Below are 20,283 nucleotides of genomic sequence, written 5' to 3'. Positions count from 1 at the left end.
TCTAGATCTCAAGTCCACCTAGCTGTTTGCCATTGCAGCCTTTTCAGCCGAGTGAAATATCCACACAATCGGATTGGCTTTTATTAAGATGCCCATCCCATGCCTCACAGAGGCTTCAGGGCCACTCTTCAGTATCGTTGTGGGGATACAAGGGGTACCAGTGAAGAGAAGAGGCCCATGACTTCTCTAACACAGCCCAGGTCACTGGAAGAAACCAGACAGACACACCACCCTGCTTGATCTTGTCAGGCAACTGATGTAGCCTCCAAGGAGTGGATGTAGCCTCAGTCTATAGGTGAGGCCCAGGGGAGGACTGTGCTGTATTGTGAAAGCCCGGGCAAGGAGAGCATTAGCGTTTTGGCTCTTGGTCATCTTGTTCAGGTTGCCAAGGGCAGGAGTCCTGGGACTGTTCTGAGGAAGTCAAGCAGAGGGGCCCTTGCCACAGTGAAGGCTCATCCTCCTGGAAGCAAAGCATGCACGGTCAAGGTATGTGAAGTGGGGGTTGCCAGAACCCAGGCTGCATCACCTGGAGTGGGAGGGACTATCTATAGCCCAGAATCTGAGACCAGGAGCAGGCCCAGGTTGGGGACCTCAGAGTGGTCACAAGCGAGGGACACAGGTAGGGCGTGGTCCAGCACCTCACCGAGTCAGAGTCCAACTCAGTCCCAGCACTCTGGAAGTCGGCATATGTTTCCTTGGGGATGTCTGGAAGCTCCTCCTCATACTCTGTCTGATAGTCAGATTCATCTGGGGTAGAAGAAAGAGCTCTAATGTTCCTTTTCCAAAGGGCAGTGGTTGTGCCCAGCACAGCTAAAACTGAGGCAGAACATGGCCAGAGAGCCTCCACCCTTACCACCATGTAACACAGTCCCCAGGGCTGCCAGAGGAAGCTGCAGCAGACCCAGCAATACATCACATTTGGCTTTGTCCACCTCACTCCACAATGTGTTCTGTATGTTTTTCACAAAAACATGGAGTAAGTTGGCTCTCCTTACCTGCTCCCTAACCATGCACAGGGAGTTTTGGCCAGGGTTGTATAAGGTGATGCCAGCACAAACTCAGCTCAGTATCTGGGGCTCTCACCTTGGGAAGGCCCCAGCGCACTTTCAAGTTCCTCTTTAAAATGAAACACGCAGCAAGCAATGCTGCAAAACATGCTGTTTTGTTGCAAGATGTGGGTGAGGATGGTAGATGATGGCTCCACTGCAGGGCTGTAGGTCAGAGCAGTGGTTGGACCTGACTCTCAAGCTCGGCCAGTGGGTTCCCTGAAGGTCTGTGATGTGGTTAGTATTGTATGGAGTGATGAGGGAGATGCCCATCTTGACACAATGGAGACCACTTGCCACCAGAGTGGCAAGGGCCCCTCTGCTTGACTTCCTCAGAACAGTCCCAGGACTCCTGCCCTTGGCAACCTGAACAAGATGACCAAGAGCCAAAACGCTAATGCTCTCCTTGCCCGGGCTTTCACAATACAGCACAGTCCTCCCCTGGGCCTCACCTATAGACTGAGGCTACATCCACTCCTTGGTGGTCAGCCTCTTGGTCAGCAGAGCTCAGTTGGTACTTCTTCAAAGGCAAGAGCTGGGGTCTAGAATAGTGGTGTCTGGCTACCTCTTACCTGATCCACCTTTGTTATGCAGGCCCACTTTCTGGATAGCTAACTCACCATCCACTACAGCCACCTTGGCCGGCTCAATTCTTGACACGATCTCAGCAAGGTCCGTGAAGGAGGCATTGGGGCAGGTGAACAACTGCAGTTAGAGGAAGCAGCAGAGCATATCACCCATCTCAGGCTGCACACAGGCAGAACGGGTACAGAGAATGCTGCCAGTGCTTTGGACCCCTATCCTGGCAGACCCTCCCATCCGCCATCTCACCCCACAGTCCTTCCTCTTGCTTGTCCCCTGCTGGTCCTGCAGCATCTTCTCCAGTACACCACTCCGAACCCAGATGTCAAACACTGTCCGCCCATGCTGATATCCAACTTCCTGTGTACATAGGAGGCCCCATCAGGAACTTGAGGGAGCCCCTTGTCATGCTCTAGAAAAGAGGCTGAACTGATCCATCAGTCCCTCTTCCTTTGTAGCCAGTTGATGACACTCACACAGATCTCATCAAACTTGCCGAAGTCCAGGGTGCGGTAGCTATCAATGGGAGGCCTCAGATACTCGCAGTAGTCACTGTTCTTCACCATCTCTAGTTGCCGCACGCAGCACACATAGGCCAGTCGTGTCTGAATCTCTGCCATGTTGAGCACCTGCCAAGAATGCTTGAGCCTCCTACCCTGACCCTCCTTCCTCATCCCTCCTGGTCCAGGAAGATGATGAGCCCTGAAGATGTGACCTATTGAGCTATGCAACCGTGCTTCTGCCCCTCTTGTCCCTGGGTTAGTCCTAGGGTCTGGAAAACAGTATAAGAAAGTGACCCAGATCTGTTGAACTCTGAACATGGGAGGTGCTTCCACATCCCTATGGCCAGGCATGGCTCATAGAGGATAAGAGCCCCAGAGAGGCTATCATTGGTAACCTATCCTACCTTGACTTTTGTAGCCAAGGGGTTCCAGCGTTTCCAAAGCAGCCACCATCCAGACAAGGCATCACCATAGTTGGTGAGGTCCGTCTCATCCCGGCTGCCAACATCAATGGCAATCACAACCTTTGCACCCATGGATCTTGCCACATCAGCTATGGAGAAAAAGGTAGAAAAAGTTATACCCAGGTCAAGAATGCAGAACCAGGGTATGGGGTAGCACTCCAGAAGGAATGGGAAAAACAGATGGGAGGAAGACCCTGCTTTACAAAGCCCTATGAGGGCCTTGTTTCTCTTGCTGGCTCCACCAGGGAGTCCTCTCTAGACTTCTTCCTGGGCCTATGGGGACAGTAGATCAAATGTGTCAGCCTGTGTGTAGCCGTGTGCATAGAACTATGTTTGAGCCCTCCTGAGCACGTAGCCAACAGGTAGCAGGTGTGGCCTCACTCATAGCACACTCAACACCTGCAGACTGTTAGTTTCCAACTGTGGGCACAGATGGAAATCAATTGCTCCTCGTTTGTCTCCTTGGCCTTTGTTTGGTTGCTGCTGTGCTAACAGGGAGAGCCATATGCTAGGAGCATGCTGTGCGCATGTGCATGAATGGGCACATGCGCATGTGTTCTCTATGAGTTGATGCCAGCCTGACATTTTCTCTTGGCATACTCTAAGGAAAACGTGTATCACCCCAGCCTTCCTGATGTGGAGGCGGTTGTGGCAGGCAGCCACAGGGCAGAATGACCAAAGAGCTATGCACCAGCAAAGGGGGCACTCTGGCATCCTCTGCAGTACCTGGGAGGTTGTTGATGTAACCCCCATCCATCAGCAGGTGTCCATCCTTAGGGTCACAGAGTGGGGGCATGTAGCCTGACAAGGACATGCTTGCACGGACATACCTCCACAAAGAGCCTAGAGCACCAAAAAGATCTGGTAGGAAAAGGAGCCAGGAAGGAACCTTTCTCTGCCCTCTGTGGTGCTGGTCCTACACTGGAGAATCAGAGTCTCATCTTTGTCACTTTAAAAGCCCACAGGTCCTCCCTCCAGGGAGAACACCAACCTTGACAGACCACTCCCAGATTTCTCATCCCCCAAGGGCTTTGCCTCGAGAACTGATGACACTGAAGTATTCTTCTATGGTCCCCAGATATCCCACTTTGCCCAAGTGAAACCTCTGTGCCTGAGTACATCCTCCGCCTGCTCCTTTCTCAGAGGCCCCTTTGTCCACCTGGTATCTTCACTCCTGATTGCCCCACTTCACCTAGTGCACCTGTGGCAGAGACATCCTCTGCCTACCTTGTACAAATGTGCCTGTGACTGCTTCCTTTGTAAGACCATCAGTGCCCTTAACAATCTCATAGAGCTACCTGTACCCATACCTTCCTAAGATCCTAGAGCTGCTGACCCGACTGAGCTGACCCTATGGTGCTTTTGGTTGGAGAAGGCTCTCACCATCTGTGTGAACTCGCATGGCAGAGGCTGTGATGTCGGTGGTGATGGCAAAGTAGGGGAGCCACAGGTCCTGCGGAAAGGACAGGGATCAGGAGAAACTGCCTCTTCAACTGTTCCTTGTCCATCTAGGGACAAATGAGCATGGAGAAAGCAAGACACTGTCAAGGCCACCTAGCAGCCAATGCAAACCAGATGTGGTAAGGACACACCTCAATCTGCCGGTCTCTGAAGATGCTGCTGATGCTGCTATTGAAGCCACTGCCAGAGAACACTGATGTGATTGGGTAAGTCAGGTCCAGTATAGTCTTCATCATTGATGTCATATCCTAGAGACAGGAGAGACTGAGGAAATCACCCTCTGGCCTGTGGGACCCTTGCTAAAGCAGGATACAGGTGACTGCTTTCTGCCTCAGAATACAGGCAGCCAAGAGAATCTACAGGTCCAACTGCCTGAAGTTTCAGGAAAGCAATCCTTGTGGGACTGAGCCTTAGTATAGGCAAAAAGGCCAGCAGAGGCTCCTGGGCTCCATGCCTTCTCTCCTATCCTCAGCCAGCCAGACCTTGAGACCTCTTGGGGACTCCAGCAGACCCTTGTACTTTAAATTTTCCAATAAAGTTGAGGGAGCACTAGGTTGGATAAAGCCACCAGCTCTGGGAAAGTCAACAGCAAGAAGAGACCAGAAGCTCTGTGAAGCTTTGAAGCTCTGTGAAGACCTTTCCATAAGACAGCTTGAGATTCTGCTCAGGGCCCAAGCTATGGAAGCTGCTGGACAAACTGCCCCACAGTCATCCATAGCTTCAGCAGGGCTGGTTGGTACATAAGTCCACAGCCCCATCTCCGTTGTGTCCAGCAGCAGCCTCCCTCTCAGGCAGGGTACCACAGCATAGTTCACCCTTAGCATGGTGGAAGACCAGCCCAAAGTGCCCTGACTCTTCCCATTGCTGACCCTCAGCACTAGAGGAGCAGAAGGACGGAAGGGAAAACATCCCCACAGGTCCTGGGCTGGCCTTTGCAGCCTATGACTACATATAAGCTGTTCCATACCAACTGAACACATTTTCCTGTGGTCACTGATCTTACAGGCCACTCCTGGTGACTGCTGACATATCACTAAGGACAGGATGTGTCACCAGGCTCTCTTTTTTGATGGCCACTCATTCCATGGTAAAAAATCTTTCTGGATAGAGAGCCTCAGGCTGTCCTGAGCTTTGTGACTGCAGCAGGTAGCCCACTCCTCAGCTTCTGCGCAAAAGATGAGCAATTTTCTTTTCTTTGAAAAAGGAGAGCACAAAAATCTTTTGATCCCACGCTTGATTTCAGCAGGGTTCCACAGGAGCTACATAGCCTTGAGAAGGCTATGAGCTGCCTGCTGGCAATACGGAGCTAGAAAAACTGTCCTGTTTCCTTTGATTCTGTTTGATGTTTTGGTTCTGGTGTCCATTTATGACAAGGCTGGACTAATAGCAGGCAAGTCACATCTCCTATGCAGCCAAGAGCCACACTCAGCCCTTCCCTGGTTTGACTCACGCCAAGGCAATACTCCCAGTCTTTTAAATCATCTAGGGCCAGGGGCGAGGCAAGCCTGCTGGAATGATCCATACTAACCAGTCTACATACTCTGCCTTGCCTTTGCCTCAGAAGCCTAAGGCATGGTTGAGGAAGGGGAGGATATTGGAGGACTTGGGGGAGGAGTTAAATGTGATCAAAATATATTGTACAATATTCTCAAAGAACTAATAAAAAGGTAAAAAGGACAAAGTTGAGAATTGGACATGTTGGGAGACTATAGGGGGGGTTAGAGAGGACAACTGGGAGGTAGATATGATCATATCTTATTATGATCATTATCTTATTATGATCATATCTAAATATAAATACATATCTAAATACACATACAAAGTTCTCAAGAATAAAAATAATTTTTAAAAAAGAAATCTGAGACTTCATTCCTGATTTAGTTCTTTGTTGCCTCTCTGCCCATTGTAGGTCCAGATACAGCTATGTCTCACTTCCAGCAACTATAGGAACCACTAGCTCCCCCTTCAGTGACATTGGCCCTCCATATTTTCACCTGGTAAACTTCTATCAGTTAAGAATACAGCACAAATCTGATCACTTCCCATTACCTACTTTAGGGCCACATCCACTCACCTACCTCAGGTCACCTCCTGCCACCAATTTCTGACCATCTCCCATCATTTGCTCAGTCTTTTAATGCTTTATGTTCTCCCTTTGCCACACAGGCCATGTTCTCACCTACATGCCTCGTCTCCTTGAAAAATAGAGCATTCCTGACAGTGAAGGGTACCTGCTTACCTCTGCCCACTGCTTGGCTCGGATCCGCATCTGGCTGTAGCTCCGCTCCTCAGCAAACAGGGCACCCATGAAAGCCCCAATGGATGTCCCTCCGATCATGTCCACGGGGATGCCACACTCTGCTAGGGCCCTGAGGACACCTACCTGGGCACAGCCTCTTCACCGGTAAGAAGAGAGAAAGAAAATAAGCACCACAGTCAGGCCAGCCCTTGAACTATACACTCTATGGAGGTCGCAGAGGCAGCTACCCATGATCTGACCATTCTTCCCTCCTCAGAATCTGAAGTTTGCATAACCACAGACAATGGATCAAAGAGAGGAAAGGCCCAGAGAGAAGTCTGGATATAATTTAAGTTTCCTTTCTCTAGAGGTACACAGGTGACTATAGGGCTAGGATGGGAAGGAAGGTTTTCCTAAGGAGGATCAGTGAGTGGGTGGCGTCTTCTATGCACTGCTGATTCCAACAGAGCACCAGAGTCAGAGAAGTTCAACAGGCTTTTACCATACTTGTGGTGAGGAAAAGTGGAAATGAGAGCTTCCTGAAAAAGGGGAGTCCTGGTAAGTACCCTGAGAGTTGCCCTAGGAACCACAGTAAAGTAGAAATGAGCCAGCCCCTTAGACCTTTATTCACCATTTCCTCAAAGCAGGCTAAAGCCTCAAAATGAAACATAACAAGAGAGAGACAGAGAGATAGACATGAGAAGAAAAGACCTCATGACTACAGAGTACTTGCCTACTATATGCACATATGGTTTGATCCCCAGTATCATACACGTTAAAAAGGGTATAAGCAGTCTGTGTCTAGCATGGGTGAGCAAAGTACTGTGCATTTGCCAGTATTAAATATATATGCCGAGTGAAAGACGCAGACACAGGACAAATGGATGACTCCAGGCCCATGAGGTCTGTACAGCAGGCAAGTTCATGAATACAGAACGGGGTTGCAGAGAATGGGGAGAACATTAATTAGTTTATTTAGGATGATGAAATAGTCCAGAAATAGACAGGCCTGACAGTTAGTTGCATGACAATGTGAGCACATTTCACTGCACTAAAATGGTTGAAATATGTGTGCATGTTTAGCACATAAAAAAAGGACAATATACAATACCAACAGAAAAGAACTAAATAAGTGGATCTTAGAACAAAAGCTGAGTCAGGCATAGCAGTGAACATCTTTAATCCCAGAACTTGGGAGGCAGAGGCAGAGGCAGGCAGGTCTCAAGGAGCTCAAGGCCAGCTAGGTTTATTTATATTGTATGTGCATGGGCGTTTTGCCTGCGTGCATGTCTTTGCAGAATGTAAATGCAGTGCCTGCAGGGTCCAGATCCCTTGGAACTGGAGTTACAGACAGTTGTGAGCTGCCATATGGGTGCTGGGAATTGAACCAAGATCTTCTGAAAGAGTAGCCAGTGCTTTCAACCACCACACCATTTCTTCAGCCCCAACCCTGGTTTACATAGTGAGTTCCAGGACACAGAGAGACCCTGTTCCCTACAAACAAAACCAAAACCAAACAAACAAAACAAAAAACTATTGTTGAGAGTTGGGCATAGCAGCATATGCCTTTAATCCTAGTAGTTGGGAGGCAGAAGCAGGTGGCTCTCTGTGAGCTGAAAGCCAGCCTAGTCTACATGTAGAATTCCAGGCCAGCTAGGGCCTGGAACAAAAAAACAAGAGTAGAAGAAATTAAAGACAGGATTGATAACTGACAAAGAATGGGAAACTAAGCAGGATCAAGTGGGGAGGTTATAGACATGGAACACATAACTGGGATGAAGAAACCAACACATGCATTTAACGGCAGATTAGAGACAGCTTAAGAGAGATAAGGTCTGACTATTGTGCCAGCATAATGCAGATACCGCTGTCATGAAATCAGAGTAGCAGTGACAGTCTACATGACACTCTCACACAGCAGGACCTCCTGCACCTTTCTCATTTTTTTCTTGACTGTCCTTTCAAAGCCCACCCTTTTGCTTTTTTGATCCTTGTAATGGATGCTTATATTGTAAGTTTGTAATTTCTGTTCTTGCCTATTTTTGGAAAAGTTATAGCCTGTACTGGCCTCAAATTCACCCTCACCCTCCTCCTCCATGTCATAGGCACACTGTTCCAGAACATAGATAGATTTGTCTTTCTACTGTGTCAGAATTTACTAAATAAAAAACTCATAAGCTGCCTTGGTTTCAACGGCTGCAATTTATCAAGTAATCCTGATTTCCCTTGATAGCTGGCTGTCTCATGCTCTTTTTAGTCTAGACTTAATTATTAATTAACTCTCAAATCACACATTGAATTTGTGTGTGTTACAGAATAGCTACAAAAGGACTGAAGAGGCCTTATTAGAAGTAGAGTCAATATATATACAAAAAAAAAAATCAGATGGTTAGTAGCAAGATATTAACTACATAGTTACAGAGTTTCTAGGGACTTGTAGAGCAGCAGGGTTGAGGGGAGTACAGCCTAGCCTACTTGGCAAACTCCATGCTAGTAAAAGACCCTGTCTCAAAAAGCAAGGTAGATGGTATCTAATACTTGAAGAATGACACCTGAGGTTGTCCTCTGGGACCCCTGCCATATACACATGTACACGAGCACATGCTCATACACACACACAAACACACACACACACACACACACAGAAAGAGAGAGAGAGAGAGCAACACAGACACAGAGAGAGACAGAGAGATAGAGATACACAGAGGTACAAAGAGAATGACACAAGTTAACACCTTCACTCAAAGATGCCACTGAAAGAGAAGCAGAGGCTGAGGGACAACACTAGCATAAATGCACCAAAAAAGCATCTCAGTAACAATAAATAACTTTCTCAACTCAATAATAAGAAACAATCTACTGGGCTGGAAACATGGCTCAGTGATTAAGAGCACTTTCTGCTCTTCCAGAGGTCCTGAGTTCAATTCCCAGCAACCACATGGTGGCTCACAACCATCTATACTGGGACTTGATGCTCTCTTCTGGCCTGCAGGTATACATACAGATAAAGCACGCATATACATACAAATAAATAAATAAATAATACACAAAGTTAGAGTGAACTTTCTGTTTGTGATTAAAAAAAAGAAACAATCTACTCAAAATGGGTAGGGAGATCAAAACTTCACAACAACAACGAAGAGGCACAAATAGATGAAAACTACATATGATTCTGATATCATTAGTCTTCAGAGAAATACAAACTTGAATCAAAAGAAGGACTATTACATATTAGAATAGCTGTAATTTAAATTCTGACAACACCAAGGGTAAACAAGAGAAGGAAAACTGAATTCTCACACATGGCTGGTGGGGATGTAAACAGTATCATTACCCCATGATCAGGGAATCCCACTCCTATGTATTTGTTCACGAGGAAAGAAAACATACATCAACAACAAAAAAGATAATTTTGTTCTTTATAACAAAACCAGAAAACAAGCCAAAAATCTTATCAGAAGGGAGTCTGTAATATGGTGATGATGGAATTTCCTTATGGATCCCATCTAGAATACAAATCTCAATTGTCATGTTGAGTGGACAAACCTAGACACATGAGTATATGTGAGAAACTTTAAGCAAGCAAACAAATAAAGCAATAAATAAAAGATGTGTCATTGATAGCCTCAATGAAATACTGCATTAGTGAAACAGAGAGAATGCTATGGGAGGGAAAAGGCTATCCATAAGTTGGGACATGACGGTATAGCACTTGTGAGGCTGAGGCAGGATAATCTCAAGTTCCCAGACAGATTAGGTTACATAGGGAGAACCTGACTAAAACAAAATAAACAAAAATAAAACTGCAAGTGTTAAAATATTTGAGTACAAAAAAAGCTGAAAGATACAATTTAAAAAATCTCTAAGAAAACAGAGATAAAAAGATATAAAAATCAGAGGCTTCTTTTAGGCTACCACTATTGAGCTTAGGAAGAGAAAACAAAGAAAAGCAAAACTTATTTTTAAAAAGGAAACACTTTGGGAAAGGAGAGATGGCTCAGTAGCTAAGAGCACATAAGCTCCTGCAGAGAATCTGGATTTAATTCCCAGCACCTACATGTCAACTCACAACTGTCTATAACTCCAGTTCCAGGGGATTGGACAACCTCTTCAGGACTCTGCAGGCACCACACATGCATGTGGTTCACAGACATACATGCATATAAAATACCCGTGTACATAAAATGAAATAATTAAAAGTGTAACATTTCCTAGAGTTTCAACTTCATAAATTTCCAAATGTGAAAGGGCCCAAGAAGACTTCAGAGTCCTAGGTAAGGACAACATCACCACTAAGACACCACCACATCCTTTCAAAATACCAAGAACCCCCAGAAGGCTCCAGAAAGAAAAACAAGACCAGCGAATAAAAACAGCATTGATAATCTCAGCAATATCAAAGCTGCACACACAATACAATTATACCACAAAATTTCTCAGAGATTATTTTCCTCTTGGAATCTATGCTTAGCCAAACTATCACTCAAGTATGAGAGCAGAGTGTGAATGTCTTCTGGATAGGTCTGGTGTTAACACTTTTACCTCCCACACAGCCTCTCTTCAGGAGATTTCCACAAAGAGAGACATGAGATGGAGAAAATGGAGCTGAACAAAGGAATAAAGCAAAGGTAGTTTTTAGGATGATCATATAGAAAATTCCAGGGTAGCTTTCCAACAGTTGGCTGGAAAGAAATCAGTGAGGATGAGGGGGCTGGTGGGCTGGAGACCTGGTCTAAGAGGATATGAACGCTCTGGCAGTGTTTGCTTGTACACTGATGATATCAGAAATAGAGCTGAAGCAAACACAACAGTCAGAAACTCCTAAGAAGGAAATGGTGTCAGAGTCCCAAGGATATGATTTATCTCTGAAGGAGCTACATCCTCACAGTGCTACACACTGTCAGTGAACTCTCATGAAGCTGATGAGAGTAAGACACAGAGGCAGAGCCACAGACAAATGAGTGTACATAGAGAACAACAGATGCAATTATTGGAGGATAATCTAAAACTTAAGGAAAACAGAGAATTAGTCAAATAGGAATATTACTTAGAATCACAGAAAAGTCAATGTCCAAAGAGAGTTCAGAGTAGTTATTTCTGGGAAGTCTGTAGATCGGCTCTGGGAGGGCAGGCAGAGGACTGTTTGTTGTGTGCTTTGCAGGATCCTCATGGCTTTTAAGTATACCTTGAGCAAAGTGGCAGATTCATCAAAACCACTGATGGCCTGACCTGAAAGCAAGGACCAGGTCTTGACCTAACTGTTCTAAGCTTTGATTATCCAGACCCACAGGAAGGACCAGGGCCTCTTCCTACCTGTAACAATGCAAGCTGTCACACCCCTCTTCTAGGCCAGTTCCCCCAGGTTCTCAAGATGCAATGAGCACAGTGGTGTCATTCACCAAAATGAGCAGAGGCAGGATGCAGCTCACAGAGGCCCAGCTCCAAAGCATTCCTGGGAGAGGTGGAGCCAGACACTGCTCTCTCATGATGCCCTAGGCCTCCACTTCTTTCAGCTCAGACCAGTCAGATGACACCAGTCAGAATTACATGGGCTCAAAGTCTTTAAAGAACTTAGAGCCCAAAGAACTAAAGAATATTTCTCTAGTTCATGATCAGATTCCATTCCACCACAGAGAGTATATTAAAATGGAAAGAACCTCATGGGGAGCCCACTGGGAACTATTAAAGAACAAGAACAGACAATGTTCAAAGAGGACACATGGCTAACCAAACAAATGCTTCCAAGCATAGGCAGTCAGACAATACAAACACTTTCTTCTACCAAACCGGCAACAGTGAAATCCAAAACATTTGGGCTATAAACAAGTAAGTACCCAGATAATTTTTCATGCAGACCACACCCTTGTCATCTATGGGGACTCTTTCCTAAGGACACTAGGTCCAAGGGTCCTTTCATCTATAGCACCATGCTATCATCTTCCCCATGCTTTAAAGCCTGTGGGAATTAACTGTCACCCCGACACATGTAGCACACAGTTGGATGGGGGCTCACCTTGCTCCACCACCTCCAAACACCAAGGCAATGGCATTGCCTGTCAGCACCCGTGCCAAGCGGGAAAAATCTGAATGACGGTCTGGTGGTCTTTGGAAAACACGCGTGTACATCTCAATCTGAGAGGAGCCAAAATAAGAAAAGAGGTTTGTGCATTTTTCTTCAGCTACAACTGTAAATCCTGATTTGACTCAAATCCTATCCTTTCCAGGACACAGGCTCATTAACACCAAAGTGCCTGAAAGGGTTAAGGCTCATGGTGGGAGGGGGAGTGCTGGCAAAGGACAAACAGACCTAAAGGGAGCTTCTACACTGCCTACCACAGAGCTCCTCAGGATGTCCTCACGGGAGTCTCTCCACTGGCCCTTACGTAGACAGTGCTCTCAGGGCATATGGTGCAAAGCAGAGATGCAGGGAACAGGGTGCTGTCCATTGGGCTGTGGGGGTTGAAGGGCTACAGCATGTGGGCAGCCCCAGTACTCTCTCCACCTAGTTTTCACACTGGGCCCAAAGAACTAAAGATGACCTAAGGAAGAGGTGTCTCAAGATGGTATCTGTTTCTGTGCTGAAGGGACAGCATAGGAACCTGACCATTAGATCTCTTTGGGACTCTCAGCTTTGGTCCCTGAACCTAAGTCAAGCCCAGATTTCTGGGTTGACTGGTTCCCAGGTCTTGATGGTCTCTCTGTGCTTATGCCTCCACCATGCCCAAGAATCTCAATTTTAAGGTCATAGCCACAGTTCAGAAGCAGAATAGACAAACTCAACCAGAACCCACAAGCCCTGATGCTGCATAAAGAGGAAGACAGTTCTAAGTCCATAGTAGGAGGCCAGAGACGATGTAGTCAGGCCAAGTCCCACTGGTCCAGCCCACCCAGGCTCACCAGCTTGGGCAAGCTCCTCTTAGAGAAGACACGGCGTGGGCAGCAGAGATGCAAGTGGCCAGAGCACCAGCTTCGCATGTTGAGCCACTCTACTGTTCGGGCAGGCACTGGACCCTCCTCTTTGTGCAGCAAGATTAGTTGCTTCTGGGCACGCACAGCTGTGCTTTCCAGCATCTGCTCCAGCTGAAGGATAGTACAGCCTGGTCAGCAATCCCTGCAAGCCTGAGGACTGAGCATAGTACAGAACCAAGGACCACCACAGAGCTGTCTTCAAGATCTACACTCAATACTGCCCAGATGGCTGGCCCCAGACAAATCAATGTATGATAGGTCTAGTTAGTACAAAGGCTATAAAGATAGCCCATCTTGGGGTTGATAACCCCAAGTGACCACATGGTCCACTGAACTATGTGTGCTGGGGCGGGGAGGCAGCATGGCTGCAAGGGTACTCAGGGTATGACACAGGAGTGCGTCCTGCTATGTCTCAAAACACTGCCTTGTGACTGTGTGCTGCGACCTTTACAAATGATGCACCTTTTGGACAACTGCCCTTACAGAATAGCACTGCTCCTGCATAATGGGAACACACATCAGAGGGGATGATTTTAGCTGCTCCAGGATTAGACAGGCAGAGCAGATGTTTGAATGAAAGCAGAGCAGGTGGAACAAGAGAGGAGATGGGAACATTAATTAGAATGAAGAAGTGTCACTTCATACTACTTAGTCAAAGAAAATAGATGGACTATAAATGTTCACTTTGGAGAGTGACACGGAGCTCTTCAGCCATACCTGCAGCCCTTCACAAAGAAAAGCTGCGGGGAAAAAAAAAAAAAAGACAGGCTGGAGAGATGGCTCAGAGGTTGAGAGCACTGGCTGCGCTTCCAGAGGTCCTGAGGTCAATTTCCAGCAACCACACGGTGGCTCACAACCATCTGTAATGAGATCTGGTGCCCTCTTCTGGTGTGAAGTTGTAAGTGCAACAGAATATTGTATACATAATAAATAAATCTTAAAAACAAAACAAACAAACAAAAAAAACCAAACCCATGTAAGCAATTTGGCAGCATCCAGTAAGCACAAACATTCTTTGGGGTCAACCACTTGAAAGTATCTGAAGACAAGTTGCACACAGCTTGTTACTGTGACATAACCAGCAGAGAATGTTTGCATAAACAGGTGGGGTGCTCACAGATAGAAAACCAGACAGCCATAAAATGGATGAAACAATGGGATCTTTATCAAAATCCCACATATTGGTGAAAAAGGAAATTTTATGCCAGGCAATGGTGGCACATGCCTTTAATCTCAGTACTTGGAAGGCAGAGGCAGGTGGATCTCTTAAGAGTTTGAGAGCAGTCTGCTCTATAGAGTGAGTTCAGGACAGCCAAGGCTACACAGTAAAATTTGTCTAAAAAAACAAAATAAAACAAAAAAAAAAAAAAGGAAAAAAGGATATAAAATAGGACACTATTTCTATATAATCTCTAGGAGTTACTACAGCAAAGGTCTCTAAAGAGTGGATGGCAAATATATGGGTCCTCTTCTTAAAATATTTCAACCAAAGGAAAGAGAACAAGGACTCTGGAAGTCCCTTGGAGCACTCACCTCACCTACTGCTGGCTCTTGATCACCCAAGCCTACAATGAGGATGCAGTCAGCTTGACGGATGCAGCGCTGAGTCCAGGGTGTGAGTGTGCTATCTGCTTGATAGAGTACAATCCGGTGGATGTCTTCCTGCTGCCCTAGCCAACTGGACAGCCGGTACTCATGGATACTGCAAGACACAGGGCAGCACACCTCAGCTTCTTTAAAATTTTATTTATGTATTTTTTTGAATACATGAATGCTCTGTCTCTAGGTACACCTGCACGCTAGAAGAGGACATCAAATCCCTTTATAGATGGTCATGAGCCACCATATGGTTGCTGAGAACTAAATTCAGGACCTCTGGAAAAGCAGCCAGTGCTCTTAACTGCTGAGTCATATCACTAGTCCCTAAACTTAAAAAAAAAAAACAAAAACAAAAAAAAAAACAAAACAAACAAACAAACAAACAAAAAACACTTTTTTGAGAAGGGTTCTCACTATATGCCATTGGCTGGCCTGGAACTCACTCTGTAGACTAGGTTGGCCTCCAACTCACAGAGATTGGCCCACCTCTGCCTCCTGAGTGTTAGTACCTCACCTTCTATGGAGTCTCCTAAGGTTCCTCATCTTCATTAGCACCCTTCCCACAGAGCAGCAGAGATGACCTTGGAACTGGGCAGCTGAACTGAGGCTGTGGCCGGGCCCAGAACAGGGGGCTTAAGAGAAACAATAAGATGCAGAGCTGCCTGCATGTGAAGGAGGGGCATGGTTGCCTCCTGGAACCTCTGATGGTACCCAAATACGCATACAAAGTATAGAGCATAGCGGGAAAGGAACATGCTGTAATGTGCACCAAGGCACAGGAGTAATGAGGTCCATCCTAGGACCATGCCAGGACAGCTAGGAAAGAAGTTCAGGTTGGATAATTTCTCTATATGGAACTGTAAGGGGCCAGAGGCACACCTGTCTAGAGCAGCAGAACCAAGGCGTTGTTTGATGTTGTCACTGGTCAGCAGCAGGACAGGACCTGAAAACATGCATCCATTTCAGAAGTGTGTCCCACCAGCCACCTTGTAGGAAAAGCAAGAGACCAGAGTGTTTACACCTTGTCCTGAGGTCAGCTCTCTGGAAGGGATTGCTGGCAATGAGGATGAGCCACACTTTTAGGCTGCCTCTCCAAATCTGAGTCTCCTGTTGACATATGAACCAAGTCTTTGCAATCCTACCATCAGGTGTGTGGACACATGCTGGTAGCAAGGACAGAATGCAACAGTAAAACTTGAAATCCTGTCATTTCCAAAAGCCACATCTAAAGTGGCCTGGATCTAAATCTAGTTCATGCACAGGCAGATGCCATACTTGAACATCCATGCCCCTCAAATTAGCCAACGAAAGCAATGCAGAGTGGAGAGCAATGGTCACTCTCAGGAAGCTGCCACAGGAGTACACTGGCCACAGGTGGAAAAGAGCCTAGCAATGGGAAAGCCAGTAATAATATACAAGGAGATTTAAATCATTATTAACAAGCCAGCCATGGTGACCTAGCCTTTAATTCCAGCATTTGGAAGGCAGATGCAGGCAGATCTCTTTGAGTTCAAGGCTAGTCTGGTCTACATGCTTCCAGTTCTGCTAAGCTAGAGCTACATAGTTAAATATTGTCACAAAAAAGCAACAAAAAAAGAATTCTCAAGCTCTCCCAAGAGTATGCAATTAAGACATAATTTGTTATAGAGTCCCTGCCACCCCCAAACGGGATCTCAAGATAGCCTTGAACTCCTAAATTCAAGCAATTGATCCAGTTCTGCCTTTCAGGGAGCTGAGACTACTAGCAACAACCACTGTATCATATTTTAATTAGCAGCTGCTTTTTAAAGGCATAAAGAATAAGGATATCTTTACATTGGAAAGCCTACTGCAATGTGGCTATCACAACTCCAAATTAAACCATGCAAATACAGCCTGGCATGGTGGTGCCTGCCTGCAGAGGGAGCTGTATCTCTCGGAGTTCCAGGCCAGCCAGAGATACAAAGTGTCCCTGTGGTGGCACACACCTTTAATCTTAGCACTGGAGAGGCAGAGGCAGGCAGATCTCTTGAGTTTGAAGCCAGTCTGGTCTACAAATTGAGTTCCAGTACAGCCAAGACTACACAGAGAAAGCCTGTCTCAAAAAACAACAAAAAGTAGAAACTTTTTAAGCAGGCAAATCTGTCCCACAATAGAGGGAGGAGCAAAGGGCAGCAGGTCCTATATACACCTTGACCAGTGCTTCTTCCACCTGGACAGTATACCCTGTCTTGAAAAAAACAAACAGAAAGTTATCAAATCACCTACCAAAAAACATGGAGGGAACTCAAATATATAATCCCAACCATGTGTCATTCTGAAAAATAGCTAAATTAGAGAAACATCAAAAAGATCAGTGGTTACCAGAGTTTGTTGGGAGAAAGGGTGAGTACGCAAAGCACAGAGGACCCTGAGGACAATTGAAAATATGTTGAGTGATATGGTAGTAGTGACAACCTGTCATCACACACATCTAAACCCACAGAATTATGACAGCAGTAACACTCACTGTCTGTCTGGACCCTGAGCAATGGTGATGGGGCACAACATCCCATTTTGGATGGGGATGGTGTTAGTGGGAATAGCTGTGCACGGGAAGGGGGCAGGGAATACCTGTGAAATCCATGTTTCTTCCCAATTCTGCTCTGATCCTACAACTCTTCAAAAACAAGATGTTTTTATGTTTTTTGTTGTTTTGGTTTGGTTTTCTTGAGTCAAAGTCTTTTTATGTAGCTGTGACTAGCCTAGAACTCATATGATAATCAGGCTTAAACGTGCAGCAATCTTCCTGCCTCTGCCTCCCAAGTGCTGGGATTACAAGTATATACCACTAATACTTGGCTTTCAAAAGTGAGTTCCCTTCTCCACCAGTTAAGAAGTCAAAAAGCCTAATTAGAAAATGAGAAAAAAAGCTTGGTGGTGGCAGTGCAGACCTTTAATCTCAGTATTCAGGAGGCAGGGGCAGGAAGATCTCTCCAAGTTCCAGGTCTACAAAAGTCTACAAAGTGAGTTCCAGGACAGCCAGAGAACTAAAACAGAAATAACCTATCTTGAAAAGAAAAAAAAATTTTTTTGAGAAAAAGGGACTAGGATGTAGTTGAAAATGAAGCACTTCCTTAACATGTGTGAGGCTCTGAGATCTCCCCAGCGTTCAACAAAACAAAAACTGAAAGAAAAAAACAAGTAGAATATATGAATAGACTTTTCACTAAGGAGATCATATATGAAGAGCAAACCAGTACATGAAAAAAACATAAGTGTCATAAACCAACAGAGAAAACCAAATTAAAATCAGGGCATATGGGCCAAGCAGGAGGCAGAAGCAGGTGGATCTCTGTGAGTTTGAGGTTAGCCTAGTCTACATAGTAAGCTTCAGGCCAGTCAAGACAACATAGTGATGCCCTGCCACAAACAAACAAACAAACAAATTAGGGTATGCTAATACTGTGCCCCTGTTAGATAGTTAAAATTAAAACACTTATGACAAAGAATATTGTCAAGGATGTGAGGAAACTGGTTCTTCACACATTGCTAGTAGGAATACAAATGGTATAGATACTGTGGAGAGAGACTGGCGGTATCCTATTAGACTGAATATACTCTTAGACTCCAGAGAAATGAAAATTTATGTGAAAACAAAACAAAACAAAACAAAACACTATTGCACAAATGGTCACAGCAATTTAATTCACAATATTCCCAAACTAGAAACCATCCAAACACCCTTTCATACTAAGTAGTACAATAAACTAAAATATACCCTTAGCGGTATGAATACACCCTAGCAATAAAAGGAAAGTTGTGCTTGCTTTAGCAACACTTATACTAAAACTAAAATACAAAGATTAGCACGGCCCCTGAACTAGAATGACATGCCAATTTGTGAAGGGCTCCGTGTTTAAGGGGGGGGGGGAGAGAGAGAAAAAAAAAGAAGGGAGGGAGAGAGGGAGAGAGAGAAAGAAGGGAGGTAGAGAGGGAGAGAGGAAGGAAAGAAGGAAGGAAGAAAGAAAATCTCACATGGCTACATGCTGTAATTCTGTTTTTATAAAATTTCTCAGAATGACATAAAACCAGAAATTAAGAACAGCTGTTTACAGCTGTCAGTGAGTAGGTTCTTGCTAGAATGTGGAGGCTTTAAAGTGGCAGCTGGAAGGTTTCTATGGCAATGAGCTTTGCAGCTTTGGTGTGGTCCTGGCTATTAGGCTAAACCTGTGTCAAAGGAAGAGCACATACGCATTCACATACATACATGTGCATCTATACATACACAAGAACAGGTAATGAATCTGGAGCTGGCCTTAGGAGTATATACACTCTTCTGTTGTTAGTTTTAGCATCACATATGGTGTTATCTTAGGGGACAATTGGGAAAGGTCATGGAGCCTTTCTTTACCAGTTTGCCATTTTTGTAATTTTACAATTATCTTGAAATAGAAAAGCTTTCTCCACAGAGCAGCTTGACACTGCACTGGATTCAGCTTAAACAATCTGACCAGTGACACCAAAAATTAATGGGGCTTTCTATACACCTGTAATATGAACGAAGAATATCAAACAAGCCAGGTATGATGTTGCATGCCTTTAATCCCAGCATTCTAGAGGCAAAGGCAGGTTGATGTCTGTGAGTTCAAGACCAGCGTGGTCCACCTAGAGAATTCCAGGACAGCCAGAGCTACACAGTGAGAAGGTCTCAAAAACAAAAGAAAACAAAAACAATAATTTTAAACTATATATACTACTACATTATGTTTTTATTTTAAGAATAATTTATAAAAGATACTGTGGTATCTTTCAATTTTACAGATCTTTGGTTTGCATTATATAATGCTTTATATCAGTGGTTCTTAACCTTTCTGAAGCTATAACCCTTTAATACAATTCCTCATGTTGTAGTGATCCCCAACCATAAAATCACTTTGTTGCTACTTCATAACTATAATTTTGTTACTGTTATGAATCATGATGTCAATATCTGATATGCAGGATATCTGATACATGATCTCCCCCAAAAAATGTCATGACCCACAGGTTGAGAACCACTTTTTTAAAAATATTTATCAATTAAGTCTGTGTAGGTTAGAGAACATATTTGTGCCATACTGCCATATTTGTGCCATAGCTATTCCAATAATAATAATCTTGCTTTATGATTATTGGACATACTGACTGCATTTACTATTATACCACTTTATACAGACAATCCTGAAACTTTTATTATAACCTACCAGAGAAAAGGAGTATCTTATAATAGTTTCACTCAAAATTACTTAAATACTTGTAAATAAAATCTTAAGAAAAGCAGAGTACTTTATAAACTTGGAAATTCTCAAGAATTCTCCTAAGTTTTAATTTCATGTTCTTAGATTCCAAAAATGTTAAACATATATTTATCCATATCTATCTATCTATCTATCTATCTATCTATCTATCTATCTATCTAT

The 20,283-nt window shown here is 44.8% G+C and overlaps 1 protein-coding gene and 1 pseudogene across 11 annotated transcripts in view; one reads left to right on the top strand and one right to left on the bottom strand.

Moving 5' to 3' along the window:
* Window positions 1-54: 54 nt before the first annotated feature.
* Pnpla7 (patatin like phospholipase domain containing 7) overlaps window positions 55-20,283 on the bottom strand; it is a 71,413-nt gene continuing 51,184 nt past the window's right edge. For 8 of the 11 annotated variants that reach the window (XM_055599923.1, XM_055599916.1, XM_055599921.1 and 5 more), the window contains 14 exons: window positions 15,743-15,806; window positions 14,798-14,966; window positions 13,193-13,375; window positions 12,309-12,427; window positions 6,296-6,452; window positions 4,188-4,304; window positions 3,979-4,048; window positions 3,322-3,438; window positions 2,536-2,684; window positions 2,105-2,257; window positions 1,878-1,988; window positions 1,667-1,751; window positions 644-747; window positions 55-460 (listed from right to left, as the gene is read on the bottom strand). In XM_055599923.1, the coding sequence (XP_055455898.1) occupies window positions 350-460; window positions 644-747; window positions 1,667-1,751; window positions 1,878-1,988; window positions 2,105-2,257; window positions 2,536-2,684; window positions 3,322-3,438; window positions 3,979-4,048; window positions 4,188-4,304; window positions 6,296-6,452; window positions 12,309-12,427; window positions 13,193-13,375; window positions 14,798-14,966; window positions 15,743-15,806 (1,709 nt within the window). In that variant the 3' untranslated portion in view covers window positions 55-349. The other 3 variants (XM_055599924.1, XM_055599925.1, XM_055599926.1) reach the window with 3 other exon arrangements.
* On the top strand, window positions 18,644-18,744 carry LOC129671817 (U6 spliceosomal RNA; annotated as a pseudogene).

Source organism: Psammomys obesus, unplaced genomic scaffold (genome assembly GCF_907164565.1).
Source record: "Psammomys obesus unplaced genomic scaffold, mPsaObe1.curated_primary_1811, whole genome shotgun sequence".
In the NCBI taxonomy this organism is placed as follows: domain Eukaryota; kingdom Metazoa; phylum Chordata; class Mammalia; order Rodentia; family Muridae; genus Psammomys; species Psammomys obesus.
Note: the sequence above shows the minus strand (reverse complement) of the source record. Positions and strands in the feature narration are given on the sequence as shown.